Source organism: Mytilus trossulus, chromosome 3, assembly GCF_036588685.1.
Source record: "Mytilus trossulus isolate FHL-02 chromosome 3, PNRI_Mtr1.1.1.hap1, whole genome shotgun sequence".
Lineage (NCBI taxonomy): Eukaryota > Metazoa > Mollusca > Bivalvia > Mytilida > Mytilidae > Mytilus > Mytilus trossulus.
Genome location: NC_086375.1, coordinates 54,092,558 through 54,115,383, shown reverse-complemented (window position 1 = coordinate 54,115,383; position 22,826 = coordinate 54,092,558). Strand labels below are relative to the sequence as shown.

Genomic DNA, 22,826 nt, shown 5'->3' with positions numbered 1-22,826 from the left:
TCAGGGTTATATAAGAATCAATTAACAATCGGCTATTGCGTAATGTCTTATCTCTTGATGTTATTTTTCAACATATAGTTTTTATGAGTAACACGACGGGTTTCACAGTGTGAAGGACAAAATGTTCAACCCTCCCGGAATACCTGAGAACAACCCCATGAAGTTTTTTGTTGGGGTTCGTTTAACTCCGTCTGCAGGTTTCTATGTTATGCTGGCGTAGACTGTTGTTACTTTTTTCGTCGCTTTTCTTGCTGGTATTTTGGGTTTGTCTTCGTTTTGTGAATTTGAATCTTCTGTCTCTCCTCATTCTTCATACAGCAATTATTCATTAAAAAAAGATAAAAAAATGCAGCAACATTTCGGTGTTTTTTTTTACAAGTGGATCAGACACGAGTTCCAAGTGTCGTTGTCTTTTTAAAAGAATTATTAACGTTCAGTTTAAAAATTCTTTACTAAGAAATTGGTTATAAATAAAATATATATTACAACAAACGTACACTTATAAGGGAATATACATTGACTAGAGGTCCTGACAAAAAGGAAGATGTGTATCCGGAGATAAAAAGATACAGATGTGATATACAGTGATTACCTCATTCTAAACCACATGCCATTAGTAATAGATAATAAACAATTAGCCGCTACTCCTTCACAATGAATGTTTTCAGCCAGGATAAAGAACTTAAATGAACTTGAAATATTTTAGGAAGCAACATATATAAAACCAAATAAAAGTAAATATTTTCATTTTGGATTTTACACTTGGATAATAAAGATGTGGATTGAAAAACTGACGGTAAGTCACAGGAATTAAAACACACTTTATTTTATTCCTTCTTTTTTATTAACAATAAAACTTTCTTAACTGTTGTAATATACTTACCTTTTTTTAAATTAAAAAAAATCTTTGCTTTGAAGACGAGGAGTTGTGTTAACAAATCTATTGACTACTTCCCGCCGCTTTTAAATTGCAATAACCTCTAAAACATCCATGACATATTTGCCACTGGACTTAAAGCAGTTGATCAATTATTCCTTATTCAGAATCATTAATACTTTGTGTTGCATTTTAAAATGGTTGAACTGAAATTTGGAATCAAAATCAATAATCAGCATCAAAATTAAAAGCCACCTATAATAAACAAAAAATAGAATTCAACAACTATTTCCAACTTGCAGAATACAAGTGACCATAGTATAGGGCTTATAACAAAAAAGTCACAAGATAAGAACGTGTATTAGAACTATAAGTAATCTTTTAAGCATAATTGTTTTCGGCCAACAAAAAAAAAGCAAACAACTAAAATGAATAGGTATATTTTATTGCATTATTCCAAATATTAATTCAGGTAATAATTCTAATTTTTATACATTTATGGTTTTTTTACGAATTTTTATCAATTTTACGAATTTTTATCTTTAAACATCCCCCCTCTCATTTGTCAATTTTATGAACTACTTAATGAATTACATATTTGTGTATATATCCACTTTTTCAAAAGATAAGGTCATACATTTTCGGAAAGACATCTTAATAGAGGTGCTTGAAATGGATAAGTTTTTAATTAGACCTATTAAACTTCAGAACTAAAATCTAATACAGCCCACTCAACTGTAAGAGGCAAGTGGGGTCATTTTTAGTGTAATGATATGTAATTGTTTTAAACCATAATCTGACGTGCTTTCAAACGATGTTGGATTTGTTTGCCCTTGTACTGTAAAATTCTTTTTAACCAGTTGTCTCTTGAATTGACTCTTTAAACTTAAAGGAATACCATTACTTTATAAAGGCAATCAAGACTAACCTATTACAATGTAGCAGTTTTAAGACTTCTTCCATTTCACGTTATTTTAAGAAAAATGTATTGTATTTTAAGCTCCGACGGCATCAATTGGGGATTTGATGGTCGCAAATTAAGTTTACTTGTGACGCGTTAGCTAAAACTAAAGCGTGTAAAATACATGTTTTCTCGTGTTCTGTTTTCTTCGTTTTTATTTAATCTCTACGTGCACCTTTTATCGACTATCAAGTGTATTTAAGGTTGTTGTTTTTTTGTATCTTGTTTTGAAGTTAAAAGATATAAAAAGTAAAATGAACATCTAATTGAAACATTATTTAACGTGGACGAAAAAAAACCTAAAATATTGGCATCTTTTAACAATATATTTGATCACACTCTTTCCTTGTCCATTTTTACAAAATGTAGAGTGACTCATTCAGTATGTGTCAGTATTAACATTACATGTATTGACAAGTCTTGATCAATGTAAGTGGTAGCACTCACCAGATACCGTTTGCTGTCGGTAATCAAATATTTCTTCCAAAAACATTAATGGCAGATGGTCGCCCTGCGTTTGAATGAATCACTGCAGAAGTTTATTAAGGCTATCTTAATCTTTTTATATTCATGACCAGACATCGGAATTACTTTATATTTGTGCATTACATAAAGATATAGAACATTTAAAAAATGCTGACTTAGAAGAATATTTTTTTAGGGAACTGCACTCTGAAAGATGTCAGCTGTGACCTTTATTTGCTAACATCCGCTTAATTTCATTCTAGTGAATAGTTCTCTCATTTGTAATCATACCACATTTCGGAATTTTCATATTCATATTTTAATTATCAATTAAAATCACAAGATCTTACAGTTTATGTCTGTATATCACAAGCATATTACAGGGCAGCCTTAGCTACCGTTCATTGATCATAACGTTTATTTATAAGTAATAATGTTTGTTATAACTATCTGATATAGAATTAAATTGAGTGTCGACATACCATTGCGTTTAATCGGTATTTATATGATGATGTACATGAGAAAATGGAGAAGTTTGTTACATTTTATTTCGACGTATGCATTTAATGATATATAAGGTTGTCGTGTTTTGGGAAAGTATAACTATATATATATATATACATGTATGCAACTGCTTTTGACACTGTTTCGGTTAGTAGTATGTCAACACCTAAGCATCCCTTATGGTCGCCGTGCATATATGAATAACAAGTTGGGTATAAATCAAAGGACAGTTATCTATCGACAAAAAGAACAGACATTTATAAGTAAAATAGAAAACTGTCTTTATAATGTGACCAAAATGCAAATCTTAGTTTTTTAAAACAGAAAAATAACTGGATCAGATACAGATCTTCTAGCTCTTGCTTCCTGTTAATGTTTCCAAGCCTTCATGTTATTGTTTTAAAGCCTTCCTGTTATTGTTTCAAAGCCTTCCTGTTATTGTTCCCAAGCCAGCTCAATTTAGCTTTTATTTCTTGAAAAGTGAAAGAAAAAGCGCACCGGACGCAACCAATTTATAAATCGTAAATTGCACTAAGTTTTAAATGACAAAAATCACCTATATGAGACAGAACTTATGCATTTGTCACCATGATCACTAGTTATTCAAACGACTGTTTAACCGTTGTATGTTGAAACAAACATTATACATGTTAAAGAAATGAAACTTTAACTACATTCGACATTTATGTAAATGGTATAGCCATACTTTATGATTGTGCTGATCAAAGAGTAACTGTTGTTAATATTGCCAGCTTTGCTTTCAAACTATAAGGTTGCTTTGTTATTAAAGCTGTTACCATTTCTTTAATATCAAATAGTTAAACCCATCTGAGGATCATCACCGTGGTGAAGGAAATACTTAAGATAAAGATTTCTTTCATATACCCAATTCTTTCGGACAATAGAAAACAGTTTTTTTTAAATCTGAATGAAGACGAATTCCATAAGTCTTTTCAGTTTTTTTCTTTCTTTCTTCTTGTACTGCAGAAACTCTCCACATTGTTTCTCTTTCCAAATGCTGTATTAATTATTCAATCTTACACCTTGTCTGTTTGATTACCATGTCTGATATTTTCATTCAAGCAGACTTGCATTCTCTTTAATTTTCAAAATCTTACTAAAGGAATTCTTCATTTACAATGGTAATATTAATTGAAGAGAGTATTAGGGATGGTTCTGTTTTTTGTGGTACCAGGAAAATAATAAGTTCTGTTAATGGTTCATCTATACTGCTGTAAAGACTTAAAGTGTTCATGAAATTCCTTGAAGATTTTTCATGAATAAATCCATTTCATATCTTATATTTTCGTGTCTTTACCTGTAATATTCATTTATATATTTATATTTTTTCGATTCGTATGTCAATCAAAAAATACTATATGAACGTGAATGAAAAATATATAACATCCGATAAAACGTCCTGTAAACTATGCAATTAATTAAATAATTTGTTAAAAAGGAGTTAGAAATATGTAAGACTAAGAGTTAAAAAATGGGCGGAAATGTTGTTTGCATTGCGGATATTGTATTTCTTAAGGATCCGCAGGAAGTTATAGTTATTGTAATTGATCAAAATACCACAGATAGTTTTAGATAAATTAATTCAGTCAAAACTCACTATGTTTTTGGCACCGAATACTTTTATAATACGACAGTGATATGCATACTTTGATTGAAGCTAAAGGTTCAGTAGATGACCACCCAGAAAACCACACATATCTACAAGTTGATAGATTGATAGTACTTTTAAAAACTTTTCGAGTACCGACGACCGAGATGGTTACTTCAACATGTCAAGTCCAATAGAACATGAGATTATTATAGAAATTTGCTGCTGTTTTATTTCCCTTTACAACAGGTCACATTTGGACTAAAGTATTGGAAAAAGGCAGAACTTATACAAACCCTTTCGTCTTTAGAATGATTAAATACTTTAATATTGGTTAAAATATTTCTGATGTGGCATGATAAATATATCTCTGGTCATTCATAGCACATTCATTGCTGTCAATAGTTAAGCGTGCAATATTTTAATTGTTAAGCTGTGTATGCATATTAATGCAATTATATGGTTGTTTTCCCAAGACTCGTACATATATATCTCAAGTCTATAAGAAATCCAACCAACAAATTTGAAATATGTTTGGTACGGACGATACTGCACAAATAGGGAAATTTCAAAAGTGTTATAGTTGATGTGTTTCCCTCGGTTTTAGATTGTAACCCGGATTTGTTTTCTCTCAACCGATTTATGACTTTGGAACATCGGTATGCTCCTGTTGCCTTTTTTATTCATGACAAATATTTTTAGACAACATATGACTAACGTCAGGAATTTCTTGTTAAAATGCAATTTTCTTGTTCTTATACATATTACAGAAAGAAATGAACAAAAATAACCGACATAACAATGCAACAAACCACGGTGAACAAACACAGAAACCCACTCATGAAATGCTCGTATGGATGCTCACACTTTAGCATTGTAGTTTCACAAATCTTCAAAACTATATATGGTTATAAGTTATCAGTGATTCCTTGTCGATTCCCTACAATAACCAAATGATTGAATATCAAATACTTCGTTATACTGCATTCTGGTTATAACGCATTATCAATAGATCTCCATGCCTTAGTACGAGATCACTGTTAACAAGTAGTCTTGGCATCAGGCAAACGGTATTCAAAGTGAAGTAAAAACTTTCAAAAACTCATCATTTTATGAAATCAGACCAATTTAAGATCGAATTAACGGTTTCGACAGTTGCTGCAGATGGATTTGACATTCATGCTTTATTCTGTTTACAGGTAGTCGTTATTTGCCTTGGCTGTTGTATACATGGACAGCGAGATCGGGAAGATGTTAAAAATGATCTGACAATTGATCAGGTTATACTTGGAGCAATGGGCGGTACAAACAGTAAGTAGCCTATTAATACAAAGTTTGGTAAAATAAAAAGCAAAATTTTTCTTGGATTTTGTTTACAATATTAACTTTTCTATAGAAGAATATCAGAAAGTGTATAAAAGAAATAAAACTTTTTACTATTAATGTTATTCCTATCATTCATATGATTTGTTACTCTATTCAAGTTTTAATTGTTTTCATTGATATTTTACTATTTGTGGCTCTTGTCAGCGATCGAAAATAATATTCTTAACATACACAGAAAGAATCATGAATGAAATTGGCTCTTCTATCAAATTTGGATATCAATATGTTTACATACCCGATAACGAAGAGTGTGTTTAACGGAGGAAGTTACATTGTCTCAGATATATATAAACATGACATTGTGTTTCCATCTTGACTCAAATCTAACTTAGTGTCCTGATTTATCATATACTAATTCAATGTATTGAAATATTAAAAACTTTTTAAGGAGTTGCTGCTAGCTTGACTTTACCGGACCCAAACCGAACACTCGCTGAATTGGATATGGTTTTAACAAAGAAGCAATATGATTCAATGTATGGTAACTCTACCAGGTGGGTATTCATTCAAGAATATCGATATAAAAAATATCGATAGAAGAGTATATTTAGTTTGGATATCTAGAGAAGTGTTTGTAGATTAAAGCGGTGTAATAAGTACCAAAAACCAATGCCCAATAATTCTTTTAAAAATACTCACACACTTAAAAATACACACAAACACAATCAGTACATGACAAAACAACCAATGCACAATATGTACTCGGAGAATTATTGGAAAATGTATCCTCATATAGGAGATTTTCCTTAAATGATATATAGATATAGTAATGTCCAGTGACACACACCCCCTCCCTTTCTTAACCTAGTTATATTACTGAACACTGTGCTTGTTGTATTCTTTTACTTGTCTTAATAAAAAATAAAAAAATAAAAAAATTTAAACATTTTGTCTTAATCATATTGAATCACTTGTAATCATTTGTATGTAATTAATGTTGATTGTTCTACTCCTTGTGGGCGCTTTGGTTTTGAATTTGTACTTGAATGCACAAAAATTCTTTACATGATAAAACAGATGACCACCCATTTGTAAAAAAAAAACTCTTAGTGTAGTGATTCCAGTTTAACTAAATAGAAGATTTAAAGTTTTTCTCTAAAAGTTTGAGGTGTCTACAAAAAAGGACAATGTAACTGTAATTATAGCTTAATTGTGTTGCTCAGTACACTGGTTATGGTTTAATGTACAAGTTCATGTTGTTGCTTCGAATTCTTCTTCCAAATGTTTCTGTTTTTTATGATTGTCGACACCTTAATTATTGAATCTAGAAAAATATGATTTTCTTACTTATAGAACAAAGAGGAAAGCTGTAAGCGATGAGACTGTTTATTGGACAGGTGGGCAGGTTCCATACAAGTTCGCACCTAATCATTTTAGTAAGTTATTAATTGTGATGCTATATTGGTAAATATTGGATTAAACTATTTGAAAGATATAACGGCTCAGAGAAAAAAATAGCCAAGTCTTCATTAATATACAGATATCTTAAAAATTGTTTTGTTAACTAAAACAGTTTGCTCGAGGCAGTGGCAACTTTTTTGCTTTTATTTATTTTCAAAATAAAATTTCAATTGTTTCAGTACCACAGCATTGGCTATTTATTTTAGAAAACAACGTGAGTGTATGCCATTAATTTATGTCATTCAATAAGGAAAATAAATGTATAGCATGCGAATTCAAAAGAATACCTGCATAGAAAGAAGAAAATCACGAAACCTTGAAAAATATTGAGTTTTATTCAGTCTTTATACATTTTATAACTTAATTGGTATGTTTTAACAGACTTAACAGTATATATTCATATGTCTTTCAAAGGTGGTTATGAGCAATGGATGTTAAAAGTTGCAATGAGAGAGTGGGAGAAGTTTACATGTGTTCGATTCCACGAAGCTCGACCATCTGATTCAAACTATGTCTACTTTCAAGATGGATTAGGGTAAGAAGTTACACTGACATGTTCGTTTTCGATACTGTATTGCTGTCATTTCTCAGAAGTTAAAACGCAACATCGCCTATCCATTGAAGGCTTCAGAGGTATGGTAATATGAATGACACAATAACGGACAAAGAAATCTGACAAAATCGTCAAAATTTAGCCTGACACTGTCGATGTTTAATACAGAAACAACACATGATGTCATTGACGTACATTGCATGTTTCTTTTTCTGTGTTCATTTAAATGTTATAATGTCTGAATAAACTAAGTGAATCTTTTGAACTGGACACAAAAATGTTTTGATAAAATCACCAAAAGAGAAAATGTGAAAAAGTATATACATTAGAAGTGAGTCAAGAATAATTATCTATTAAATATTAACCGACACACTTTTTATTTTCAAGATGCAATTCTCAACTTGGTATGGTTGGAGGCATGCAAATTCTTAACCTAGACAAAGGCGGTTGTAGATTTGTAAGTAGTTTGAACTCATTACTTCCATATGCATTTTTTTTTAATTTTAAATCAAATAATGTTATTGCCATTAAGCAAGTTCCTGCACTTTGCTTCTTTTCGATTATTCAAAATAATAGTTTTCTTGCATTTTTCACAACTTCCAGAATTTTCAAATTGCGGTGTAATATCTGGTTTTTAGGTCATGAATTTTTTTGAACGCATATGTGTGAAAAAAAATCCAATTTAAAAGCCAAAATTAACATTAACATTTTATAATAAGAAGTTGAAAGTTAAAATGTTAACGTGTAAGATGTTGCAATAACATATTAACATGCTACATGTACATGATTGTATTTTAACGGTTAGAAACGTTTAATGTTTAACTGACTGGAGAATAGTCATCTGAATGAATAACTTTATTAACCACAGTTAATAAATGAAATATCTGTTAGCTAGACAAAAAGTTCGACAAAACGGTCATTGTGTCACATGAGACGCAGGATCTGCTTACCCTTCCGGAGCGCCTATTTTTGGTGGGGTTCGTGTTGCTCAGTCTTGTCTTTAGTTCGTTTTATACTGTTCATTTATTTGTCTGTTGGTCTTTTCTGTTGAGCCATGGCTTTCTCAGTTTATTGTCGACTCATGAGTTTAGATGTGCCTTTGGTATTTTCGTCGCTCTTTTTCAACACTATAATTATGATATATATTATCCAAGGCATAGATTTCCTTAGCCGTATTTGGCACAACTTTTTTGGAATTTTGGATCATCAATGCTCTTCATCTTTGTACTTGTTTGGCTTTATAAATATTTTGATATGAGCGTCACTGATGAGTCTTATGTAGACGAAACGCGTGTCTGGCGTACTAAATTATAATCCTGGTACCTTTGATAACTATTTACACCACTGGGTCAATGCCACTGCTGGTGGACGTTTCGTCCCCGAGGGTATCACCAGCCCAGAAGTCAACACCAAAATGAATATCAATAATGTGGTCATTTTTATAAATTTCCTGTATACGAAACTTTGAATTTTTCTGAAAAACTAAGGACTTTCTTATCCCAGGCATAGATTTCCTTAGCCGTATTTGACACAACTTTTTTGGAATTTTGGATCATCAATGCTCTTCAACTTTGTAGTTGTTTGGCTTTATAAATATTTTGTTATGAACGTCACTGATGGGTCTTATGTAAATGAAACACGCGTCTGGCGTACTAAATTTTAATCCTGGTACCTTTGATAACTTTTATCACACTATTTGAACTGTATAAATTTTATTTTATTTTACAGAAAGGCTTATATCTACACGAAATTGCACATGCTCTTGGAGTAGTACATGAGCATCAACGTCCTATACGTGATAACTACATTACTATCCTTTATCAGAACGTAGAACCAAGCATGAAAATATGGTTCCAGAAGTACAATCCAGCTGCTATAAAAAGTCATAATGTAGATTATGAACTATCTTCCGTTATGCATTATGGAGTTAAGGTAAGTTAGAACTTTTGTTACGGTGATCATTCCGAATATAACATGAATATATTTCTGCTTCAAATTTGTTTGCTTAGGTATACATATATGATCATGCATTTATGTGTATCGTATTTTAATATAAAGTATAAAGTTTCTCTGAATTTCATTATTATTATTCAATTAGACTCATAAACCAATCTGGTTTTTTTCTTCTGTGTACTTTTTCACTCTTGATTATATTAGGTGCACTTTTATATTTTTGCTTAACTGATAATTATTTTTTATGGAGGTATACAAATGATACCTTAACGGTGTAAAAGCGAACAAATGGTGTATCTTGAATTGATTTTTTGTTTCTCAAATCAGACTATTCATTACTGATATGAAATGCAAATCAGACTTCACACCTGCTTTAAAAGTACATGCTATTCTTAAAGATAAATTCCAATCTGCTCAGTTTACCTTATTTCAAATTTCTGTTGGTGTGTTTTTTTAGGCTTTTTCTGGGAATCAACAACAAACTATCCGTGCCAAGGATCAAAGTAGAGAAAGTGAAATTGGCCGGGTGTATGCCAAAGAATTGTCCTTTACTGACGTAGAAATTGTCAACAGAATGTATAACTGTGTTAAAGAAACTTCAGGTATAATAAACAGAATGTATAATTGTGTTAATAAACATTATTTTTTTGTAACCGATTGTATAATTGTGTTAATAGACATTAGGTTATTGTAAACCGAATGTATAATTGTGTTAAATTAACTTCAGGTAATAGTCAAAATATGTATAATTGTGTTAAAATGCTTCAGGTAATAGTAAACATAATGTATAATTGTGTAAAAGAAAGTTTAGGTCAACAGAATGTATAAATAAAGGCAACAGTAGTATAACACTGTTAGAAATTCATAAATCGATTGAGAAAAAACAAATCCGAGTTACAAACTCAAACTGAGGGAAACCCACCAAATATAAGAGGAGAACTAAAACACAACAAAAACACAACATTAAAATGTAACACACACAGAAACGAACCATAAGATAACAATGGCCAATTTCCTAACTTGATACAGGACATTTTAAGAAAAAATGGTGGGTTGAACCTGGTTTTGTGGCATGCCAAATCTCCCGCTTTTATGTCGATGTTAAATATAACATTAAAATGACAACATTACATGACAGGACTACAATACAAATAAATGGGAGAATATATAGGACAGAGAAACACATAAATAAAAGCTAACAAAAGGTTCCAGGTTAAACATGTGATACGCCAGACGCGCGATTCGTCCACTCAAGACTAGCCAGTGGTGCTCAGATAAAAAAAAAGTTGAAGAGCATTGAGGATCAAAATTTTTAAAAAGTTGTGCCTAATATGGCTAGGGTGTTCTGCCTTGGATAAGAAAATCATTATTATTTAGACAAATTTATACTTTTGCAAAAGGTAAATTTATATAAAATGACTACTAGTATATAATAGATAAAACCGAAGTGGTGACTAACTCGATATAAAAACGGATACATGAAACTTCCTAAAACAGCACATAAAAATTCACAGCCGAGTAAGCCAAAGCGATAAACGCAAAAAGTGACGTCACATTTGAATTTCTTAACATTTCCCAAAAATAGGATAGAATTAAGATAGATAAGATAAGATAAGATTTATTTTATTAAAGTGTCACCATCCATTACAGTCACAGAAAATCTTACATTAATTTGTAGGATCCTTTACTACAAATTAATTTAGCTGATCTGTAACAATAACATCTTCATGCCTTATATATCATGTACTGTAGTACGCCGCTAGATTAAAACTGACGTGGAAAGGTAACACATGCCCACCGAAAGCTCTTTTTTGAGAGCCCAGGTGGTCGTGTGGTCTAGCGGGACGGCTGCAGTGCAGGCGATTTGGTGTCACGATATCACAGTAGCATGGGTTCGAATCCCGGCGAGGGAAGAACCAAAAATTTGCGACAGCAAATTTACAGATCTAACATTGTTGGGTTGATGTTTAGACGAGTTGTATATACATTATGTACACAGCCATGTATCACCATCATTGATGGCGATCCGATGGATACATCTGTTGTAGGGTTGTCACTGACTCAGACGTACTTATGTATATATATACGAGTTGTATATACATTATGTACACAGCCATGTATCACCATCATTGATGGCGATCCGATGGATACATCTGTTGTAGGGTTGTCATTGACTCAGACGTACTTATGAATATAATTATTTTCTGTGACTGTATCTTACATTAATTTGTAGGATCCTTTACTATAGATAATTTAGCTAATCTGTAACAATAACATCTTCATTTGACTAACAGGTCGAACAACTGTTTTTAGAGAAAGTACCCTCATTTTTAGATTAAATATATATATATACACATAAAGTCATAAGAACCTAACATTTAAGTAAAAGGATGCCAGCCGAAAACGACTTATGAGACACTAGAATTCAAGATAAGGTGTATAATAGTGAAATAACATTTATTGATAACAGTGAAAATTACAATACTAATTAATATCGCATGTTACAGCAAATAGAATGTACACCATTGTATAGGAATTTTCAGTTATAGCAAACGACATGAAGCAATGAGTAAATTAACCAACAGAATGCATCGATAAGTTCAATAACATATTTTAACGATAAAAAAAACCCAGCAACATTTTAAATTTCACATGAAATCACATGTTTGGGATAACGTCGTAAAAGAATATAAATTTACTTATACATCATAAAAATTATCAAGGTAATAAATCTGAGCATTGCATCTGAGGGAATATGGTATTTCAAAGTGAGTTCATTCCAAAACAATAGCAGAGATTCCAAATGTAGGTACAATTAAATACGGCAGACGCGTATATAATCTAACTAATAATTGTGGTTTTTTCAGAGTGTGGTGGTGTGACATGCGCAGGGAAGGGTTATCTTGATCAGAATTGTAAATGTATATGCCCTGATGGGTCAGACGAATGTACCAGTGGAACAACAAGAGATACATGTAGGTACCAATTTAACGTTGAGAAGAATTTATCAATAAAAGTAGAAATATAGAAAATGCATATTCTATTATGTGACCTCAGCAGTTCTATAAATTTTCAAAGCATGTGCAGTCTTTTAGGGAAGCACCTCATCAAAAAGTGTCTATCAGTGACTTACAGGAAAATTAAAAGAAAAATCAATTATATAAGTTTTCAAGATTTGGTTCACTCTGCACGTGTTGCTGTATTATAATGTTACGTAATCTCATCTTTAACTATTCCTTAAACATAATGTTTGATATGAGAGCAACAAAACAAAATTAAAACAATTTGACTAATCAACAGACATCTAGAGATCAAAATAAAATTTTCAACAGTAAACAGATATTTATGCAATAAATTAAGATGAAAATATATCAAGTCTTTTTGATTAAATCAAAGAAATGTTATCGACATCTAATTCGCTAGGTGACAAAATAAAATAAGTATTATTTAAAACAGCAACGGACAAGGAACATAAATTGGAACACACCCATGCATATGTTGCGGGGCTTAACTATTTAAAACAAAATCTAAACACTCCCCTTTTAACCTTAATCATTAGACTGAAAAGAAGAAGGCAAATAAAATGTAAAACAATAGAAAAAAGTATCTGTTTATAGTGCGTTACACATGTGATTTTGAAGAACAAAAGTATAACCAATTTCAATTGAAAAGTATGAAATTTTAAAAATTGTCCTTAAACTTATATCTCAGACCTCGTTTTGTAACCTTTCAGCTAAAAGCAATAATGCAGCGACTGATAGAGAAAACTGGCTGTGTTACATATGGTCACGACAAGGTGAATGTCAAAGGAATCCAGGTTATATGAAATCCAACTGTGAAAAAGCATGTGCTCAAGAAATGAAAAACACACAAGGTAATTATAAATATGCATCACGAAGGTTGCTCATGAGTGGAGCAGGGTTGACTTACTCTTCCAGAGAAGCTGTGACCAAAACTGATTTTTATGGGATTCGTGTTCTATGTATTGTAACAAATATATGATAGCTAATGTCAATGAATGATATGGAAGCTAAATGCATAAACAAAAATTAAACAGCATCAAATTTAAAAAGAACCCTAGTCAGCTATTGTTGACAGAGATGCAACCCAAGATAAAGTTAACTTAAATAATTCATAATTTATCGAACAAAAATCGAAAGTTGCATGACCTTTAACTAGAACTTTTTTCTGCATTAGATTCCTTTACTTGAAGACGAGGATGTGAAACATTGTAAATAAATCTACTTATTTTATGTATAATAAGGTTTAACCTAACTATTTCAGGACAAAATAGTTTGTGTGAAAACACATACGATGATGCCACTTGTGACAAATGGAAGAACGAAGTTGGAGATTGTAGAGTTGCTGAACATTTCATGAAAAAAAACTGTAGGAAGTCGTGTGGTTATTGCAACGATTTCACCATTAACCGTACACCGCCACAGAGTAAGTGTAGTGTCTATATAATTCTAGACTTTATTAAGAGGTATGAGTGCCAATGAGAAAACTCTCTATTCACGTCACAATTTGTAAACATGTTATTAAAATAATACCATTACACGTTAAAGATTACTGCAGTTAAAAGTTTAGAACTAATTCATCCTTTTCATGATTTTGTAAGACCTTTTTATCAATGAATAATTTCAGAATAACAATAATGTCAGGGTTTATGAAGTGCAAAAGTCATGATTTACACATACTTTTGTAAATTCAATGAATGTTCTAGTATAATAAGAAAGTTTGTAAAGTTTTAAAAGTAGTTTTCCAAAACAAGTTCGATATCAGTTTTTCAAAAAGTTTGATGGATTTGAGCTTTGTCTGAAAATTTTCTGAATGTTTTCTATTCTAGATTATAACAGTTTTCATAAGTCTTGATTTACTTGTCTATCAAGTCAATATATCTGATCTCGCTGTGTTAGCAGATAATCAGTTGTCAGTAGATTTTTTTCACGTGGTTTGTACCTTCAACATATTTTTATCCTAAATGGAAATTCAGTTCCTTAACGCTAATCATGTGAAACTAGAAATACAGGAAAAATTATCTAGCTCAGCGTCAAAATCACATGTCCCAATAAGGAACATGTCTTGTGCGATCTCTTTAATTCGAAATTGAAAAAAAAATCTTCGTGTTTACCAAATGTTTAAACCATTTTCACATGGTCCATATTTTACAATGATTTAAACGCTTTCATGATTTTTTGCAAAAACCCAAAGGTGGCACGTGGCTTTTCACGATCTTTTTTTCAAATATTTTAAAATGATATCATGTGTAATGCAGTTTGTTTCTATTTAGACGGAAGAGTTTAATTGTAAAAAGTTGATGATACATTCATTTCTAATTTTAGCCCAGTGTATGAATGCTCATAATAATGACACAGCTTGTGAAACATGGGGCAGGAAAGGGGAATGTATAATAAATGACAGATGGATGCCACTGAACTGTAGAAAGGCGTGCTTTACATGTCCATTTGATGAACAAACTGTTAATACAGTCAAACCTTCAGGGTCAACCACCCCTACACGAAGACCAATGACAACACGACGACCAACTAGACCTCCTGTGATTACAACACAACCTACAACTAGGAAACCAGTCGGTAAGATACCAGTGTGTATGTCCCATTTATGGGCATTATGTCTTCTGGTCCGTTCGTCTGTTCCGCTTCAGGTTAAAGATTTTGGTCGAGCATAGAAACATAGAACATAGAAAATGATAGTGCGGATGGGGCATCCGTGTACTATGGACACATTCTTGTTTAATTCTCAAAACTTTTTTCTCTCTCACAAATATGTTTTTGTTGCTCTTATTTTAGACTCATTGAACTATTCATAAATAATCTAAAAATGACAATTTTATTTCTGTTTTTGTTTTTTTAGCGGATTGTGTCAACCGTTATCCAAATAAAGATTGTGATGTTTGGGCACGGTACAAACATTGCACAATAAATCCCACTTTTATGGAAGCTAATTGCATGCTTTCCTGTAAGGTATGCCAGGATAATGATGGTGGAGTTGGTGTGACAGAAAAAACAGGTATGTCTATATAAAACATTTATTAGTACTTTGGTAGTCTTTAGGGGCTTAACATCATTGGCAAGTTGGGGTTTAGATCGAGTGCCTTGATAAATATCAATCCAGAGAACGCTTTATGTATGGAGGTTTTGGTTGTTGAAAAATAAATGTAATATTTTATGTCTGGTTCTTTAAAAAAAAGTTAATCTTTTTACAAGGTTTGATGTAATGCTAATTCAATAATTTTTGATTTTTTAATACAGTTAAAGAATCAAAAGTTAAATGATTTAATTTATACTTTTAGTCATGAATAATTGTAAAGACACATGGACAAGTCCAGAAATGTGTCCAATCTGGGCAGAACATCAACATTGTGTCATTAATCCAGGGTTCATGCTGAAACGCTGTGCAAAATCTTGTAGAAGATGTACAACAGGTAAATACATATTTCAGATACTTATAGATATATACAAACAAATATTTAAAACTATAAGGTTGACCTGAAAAATTTGGTACTTTCTTTTTTAAATATCAACCTAACATTTGAGCATATGGACATTAGACCGTTGGTTTTCCCGTTTGAATGGTTTTACACTAGTAATTTTGGGGCCCTTTATAGCTTGTTGTTCGGTGTGAGCCAAGGCTCCGTGTTGAAGGCCGTACTTTAACCTGTAATGGTTTAATTTTTAAATTGTTATTTGGATGGAGAGTTGTCTCATTGGCACTCACACCACATCTTCCTATATCTATGTTCATGAGTAGATGGAAGCATTTTTAAAAAGTGTCTATATTACAATGCAACAATGAAAAGGCCTTCTTGGAAATGTGTTTCAAATGTGATTGTATGACATGCATGACATAGCTTACAATAGCTTTTAATTGATGTTTTGGCCATGGTGCTCTGATGGTGTATAAAAGCACAGTTTACTATGAAGTGAAGTAACAAACATATCGTAATTCGAGAAAAATTCTAAACGGAAAGTCCCTATGCAATTGGCAAAATCAAAAGCTATATCACATCAAACGAATGGATATTAGCTGTCATATTCCTCACTTGATACGGGAATTTTGTCTTATGTGGGAAATGATGGATTAAACATGTTTGTATAGCTAGCTAAACTTCTGATTTGTATCACAATCGCATATATTTCCATCTTTTTATTTGTTGATTGATTTTGTATGCCGGAAAGGTGTAATTTTCTTCCATCAGTGAAAATGTATTCACGTGGTAACACAAATTGTTTTTGGGATCCTGACGAGACAAGTCATCTATGTTTAGTTCATTACAGTAAATAAATAATAGATAACCGCCTTTATTTTGGTATGAGTATTCTTGTCACATTGATAGTTTTCACACAGCTTATGCAATTTCTGACGAAAAGGTACTTTCATGTAATTTTTAATTTTCAGGTTTAAGACAAGCCGCAGAACAAGTCGTTCAAGAAAGCACAGAGAACAATGCGAACACACTCATAGGAACTCTTTCTAGTTTATCGTTGATGCTGGTTTTGTTATTGGTTATTGTTTAATAAAACTGTTTATAATAAACTGCTAGTATTTCATCCTGTAATTACCCCTGCATTGTACAAATAATAGGCACACATAAATCTTATCTTTACGTCTTGTACAATTAAAGTTGTCTGAAACTCCGCTTCCATGTTGAACAAATGGTAATGTGAATATTTATTTGTATGTAGCCGTTCATTTTGGGATCCTCTTCGCAGTTCACGCTCACACAATGTCAATTTCTTTGAAAAATCAGAGGCAACTTTTCGGATATAAACAAATGTCCCTACATTTAACCTTTTATACCAACTAGGCAATGTAGCCAGATATTAGCAATCAACACTCATTTAGGCCAATGTACAAACAGCTAAAGACAATTGTAAATATTAATTTCATCCATGTTCAGTTCATATACATTGAAAACCGTTCCAATAGCAAATAGTTGCAATTTAGGGTGTTCTGCTCGAGACCATATTTTCTACCAATAACTATTATTGATATTAAATGTATATAGTTTTATCTAAAGGCTATTTTTCAAACGTGCATAATATATTATTTTGATTTTTTATTTGTTTGATTTTATTCTGGTTACCTTGTAAATTATAAATCAAATTATAAAGTCGACGCCGGCAAATAATCTTCAATAAATAAAGGATCTCTAGAAACTTGAGACGAAGCACTAAACTTTGAAGTGCCGCATGTAAATTACAGGATAAAAAAAATGTATATTGTCGGGTATATATTTATATGCAATCTCTATAGGAAACAGGAGTAAAGGTCGACGAGTTATGAAAACATCGTACAAACAAATATTTATATTTTACGACAATGTACATATATTGTATATATATATTTCTATCATTGACTAATTTATCTTTGGTGCTGTTATTGTTATTGATTATTGTTTAATAAAAATATGTAAATGTATGTATTTATATATCTTAAATGTTATTTGTTACTGTCATTGAGGTATAAGATGGTCATCACAATCGGGGAAATATAATTACGATAGATCTTCTGAGGCACAATTATCAAATAGTAAAATTACAAGAATACTGAACTCCGAGGAAAATTTAAAACGGAAAGTCCCTTACCTGTTCCAAGTCAGGAATACGACAGTTCTTGTCCATTGGTTTTTGATGCGTTTTGTTATTTGATTTTGCCATGTGATTATGGACTTTCCAAATTGATTTTCCTCTAAGTTCAGTATTTTTGTGATTATACTTTTTATCCCTCAAATTGCAAAATCAAAAGCTCAAACACATCAAACGAATGGATAACAACTGTCAAATTCCTGACTTGAAACAGGTATTTTCTTGTGCAGTAAATAGTTGATTGAACTGGTTTTATAGCTACTTAAACCTATCACTTGTCGCATCAAATTCAATTATAATGACAAAGATATATGAACAATACAAACAGACATGAAAGATCATTATAGGTAAAATGTCAAAAATAGAGGAACAGCAGTATAAAAACAAACAAATATGTAACAAGGAAGCATACAAAGGCATATATCAGATTTGACAACCTAATTTATTGCTTTTTTGTCATACGATTTTAGACAAAGCACATTGGCAAAAATGAAAGACCATCACTTATTTGATTTTCAAAGCAGTAACATGCCACCCAAAGTAGGAACTAAAGGAGCGAAGAAGGCCGCCACTAAGGCCAAGACTAACAAGTGAAACTGCGAGCTACTTCTCACTGATGATACCCCCGTCGCTAGTGGGTAATATCAAAAATGTAAAAATATGCAATAACACATCACACAGTATAGCTGACTTATATAAAAGCCTGAAAACAAATTTCAGAAATCTTTGTATTTTAGTTTCTGAGAAAAATGTGACGAAAATTTTCAAGTTGGCTATCATGTGTAAAATCATACAAGTGTTCGGGTAAACAGGAAGTTGTCCAATGATGAATCTGAAAACGCATCACACGGTATATCTGACTTATATTTTCTGTTTACAAAACTTTGAATTTTTCGAAAAACTAAGGATTTTCTTACCCCAGGAGTAGATAACCTTAGCCGTATTTGGCACAACTTTTTGGAATTTTGGATCCTTAATGCTCTTCAACTTTGTATTCATTTGGCTTTTTAACTATTTCGATCTGAGCGTCACTGATGAGTCTTATGTAGACGAAACGCGCGTCTGGCGTATAAAATTATAATCCTGGTACTTTTGATAACTATTATATAAATCCTGAAACCTAATTTCAAAAATCCTTGTATTGTAGTTCCTAAGAAAAATGCGACGAAAAATATTCATGGGACGGACGGACTGACGGAAGGAAGGATAGACTGACAGAGGTAATATTAGTTATCTTGGTGTAATCAGGGGTGTACAGAATTTTACACCGGTGTTGAAAATTCATACACCCTGAGTGTAAAATTCCGTACACCCCTGATTATACCAAGATAACGAATTTATTTCTTACGAACAATTCCTTTACTCATTTTGAAACCAGGATGTAAAATTGTAAAAATGGTAATGAAAAATTTCCAGCGTAATATTTTTTCAATATCCATGCTGCTGCACATTGTCAAATACTTTTATACTTTATTTTTGGAAAAATTCAGAAATTTTTTGTGTTCTTTTGAGTTAACAAAAAAAAAATTTTTTTAGCATTTATTTTCTTAATTTTTTTTTCTTTATTTTGGCAAAATTTTATATTTTAAATTTTTTGGGCAAAATTTTTTTTTTTTTTTTAATGTGGCAAAATTTTATTTATCCCGGGTCAACCAGGGTGGGGTGTTATTTACACCGGGGTAGTCAACCAATCAGATTGCAGTATTTTTGCTGCATAAGAAATAATACAGTTTATCCCCTTTTTAAAGCGGGGGTATAAAAAATACTAAAATTATAGAACAATAATAATTCATTTATTATTAGAATTCTTAGTGAGTTACGTTGATTTTTCATTTTATCTGGGTTTTTTTACGATTAATCACAACTATCCTTGTACAATGTATGAGATATTATGTAACACATCTTTTTTTGTAACGATGTCGTTTATATTCAAACGTTCATTATAAGATCTAGAAATGATGCTTTCTTTGGCGATTACCCTTTTAAAAGAATGCACGTTTGTGCACAACATTCATCAAAATTGAATTTGACAAAATTCGATTTTTTAGAGCAAGATAGAGACATCATTTTTTGTTAAATAGGGTATCTGTTAACATGTGCCTAAACAATTATCATATTTGTTAAGGGCTGAAAATGGTCCTATATGTCCCCTGTCCTTATAAACATTCAGACCACTTTAAGCCTTTTGACCATCTGGAGGGTGCAATTTAGGAATAAAATTGAGAAAGGAAATGGGTAATGTGTCAAGGCGACAACAACCCTACCATAAAGCAGGCCAATTGGTCTTCAATGTAGCCCTTAGGCATCCTTCATCATAGAAAATTCGCATCCACCCTGTCCCCAAATTACAACAATTGTAAGCTTTTTTGTAAAGTTTCTATTGCCTGACAGAGTAAGAATGTCCTACCGCAGAGAGTGTAATCTGTCAACAAATTTTATTATACCTCACGTTAAAATGCCTTATTTTGATTGGCTAATACGAGGGTGTTAATTTACTCTATCACATGGCTGAGAGGGTGATAATTTGAATTTTTGAAATACTAAGGCTTTTCTACATCAGCTGTATTTAACAAAACATTTATGAATTTTTGCTCCTCAATGCTCTTCAACTTCGTACTTTATTTTTTTTTATTTATTTTTTTTAAATATTCGAGCGTCACTGATGAGTCTTTTGTAGACAAAACAAGCGCCTGACGTAAATAAAAAAAAATGTCATTCCTGGTATGTATGATGGGTTTATTCCCATCACTGGGTCGATGCCACAGCTGGCGAACGTTTCGTTCCCGGAGGGTATCACCAGCTCAGTAGTCAGTACTTCAGTGTTGACTTAAGTTATCATTGATATGTTCACAATTATAAATCATCTGTTAACAAAACATTTTTGAAATACTAAGGTTTTCTACCTCAGGAATAGATTACCGTAGCTGTATTTGGCAAAACTTTTAGGATTTGTTTGTCCTCAATGCTCTTAATCTTCGTACATTTTTGTACTTTATTTGGTTTTTTTTTTTATTCGAGCGTCACTGACGTTCGAAAAGTTTATGAATCTTTTCGAATTTTGGCAGTCTAATATTACCATTTCCAACTCATAAATAGTTATAAAAGGTACCAGGATTATAATTTAATACGCCAGACACCCTTAAAATTCCTGAGATAATATCTGTCCATCGTCCAATCATATCTTTATTTGAAACTGTACCTGAATGGTAAAAAGTGAACAGATCCTTTTTATTTCAGGTCATTAGGTCAAATGTCTAGGTAACAGCAGCAATGTATAGACTTTTAGTAACTATATCATTTGGCTTTGAATTTTGATATATAGATTCACACAATTATTGATTGTCCTCAAACAACTCTTAAACAATTTGAGATAGGATCAACATAATTGATGTGTATTTCATATCTGAAATTTCAGAATTTTTTATTTTTGCAGCCAGGCCAGATTATGAGCCAAAATTTACTTCAGGTTATGAATGTAATAAATAGTGATATCTTTCAAAATACCAAACTTTAAAAGTTAAACCTTGAATAACATTTCATATGATTGATAAGAGCTTCACTGAAGGACTTTTGTTGGGATCAGCATAGGGGGTCTAAACAATAAAAAAAAATCCTCAAACTTCACATCACATGATCAGATCATGACAATTGCTATTCATATTCATGAACATATTGAGATCTATCAGTGCTAAAGGTTACACATTTTTATGTTGGAGCAAGGTGCAGATTTCTGTGTGTTTTTTTTATTTAGTGAAACATTTAGTGAATAAAGACAAATCATAGTTTACGCTATATACACAATATTTAACTAGAAGTTTTCGAATTTTTATATGCACTCTGTTGGCATGATCTTTTAAATTATTACCATTTTATCTAAAATGCAGATAGACAGGTGTGCCTTTGAAAGAATGACATTTAGTCATCATAAAGATATGAAATATCTTTTATACTGTATGAGGTATACATTTAGAGTTCAAAGTTTCTGGGACAAATTACTGACATCAAGTGACCAATGTTTACCAAGCTCTTTGATTGTTCTGTATAAAATATAAAGATGAAAATAGTTTTTGTCTGGTGGCATAATTTTCTCAAGAACAATACACTAGAAGCTCACCTTGGTCTATGTGCATATTAAACAAAGGACACAGATGGATTCATGACAAAATTGTGTTTTGGTGATGGTGATGTGTTTGTAGATCTTACTTTACTGAACATTCTTGATGCTTACAATTATTTCTATCTGTAATGAACTTGGACCAGTTGTTTCAATGGAAAATATTTTGTAAACATTTACAAAATTTATGCAAATTGTTAAAAATTGACTATAAATGGCAATAACTCCTTAAGGGGTCAATTGACCATTTTGGTCATGTTGGCTTATTTGTAGGTCTAACTTTGCTGTTTACAGTTTATCTCTATCTTTAATAATATTCAAGATAATAACCAAAAGATGCAAAATTTTCTTAAAATTACCAATTCAGGGGCAGCAACCCAACAACGGGTTG

At 31.7% G+C, this 22,826-nt stretch overlaps 1 protein-coding gene across 1 annotated transcript; it reads left to right on the top strand.

Annotated features, from left to right (window-relative positions):
- Positions 1-589: 589 nt before the first annotated feature.
- On the top strand, positions 590-18,154 carry LOC134711852 (zinc metalloproteinase nas-14-like). The gene is made up of 15 exons (XM_063572786.1): positions 590-796; positions 5,616-5,727; positions 6,191-6,296; positions 7,096-7,178; positions 7,618-7,738; positions 8,144-8,213; positions 9,485-9,688; positions 10,167-10,311; positions 12,577-12,684; positions 13,443-13,583; positions 13,994-14,155; positions 15,055-15,306; positions 15,587-15,742; positions 16,026-16,157; positions 17,132-18,154. Exons 1-15 carry the CDS (start codon positions 776-778, stop codon positions 17,248-17,250), a joined length of 1,932 nt encoding a protein of 643 aa, XP_063428856.1. The 5' UTR covers positions 590-775; the 3' UTR covers positions 17,251-18,154.
- Positions 18,155-22,826: the final 4,672 nt, after the last annotated feature.

What these genes read in the sequence shown, in the direction of transcription:
- LOC134711852 (XM_063572786.1), top strand. Translation starts at nt 776, where the DNA reads ATGTGGATTGAAAAACTGACG. An exon ending in GTTCGCACCTAATCATTTTA is followed by an intron (nt 7,179 to 7,617) that starts GTAAGTTATTAA and finishes TGTCTTTCAAAG; the next exon opens with GTGGTTATGAGCAATGGATG. An exon ending in TACTTTCAAGATGGATTAGG is followed by an intron (nt 7,739 to 8,143) that starts GTAAGAAGTTAC and finishes TTTATTTTCAAG; the next exon opens with ATGCAATTCTCAACTTGGTA.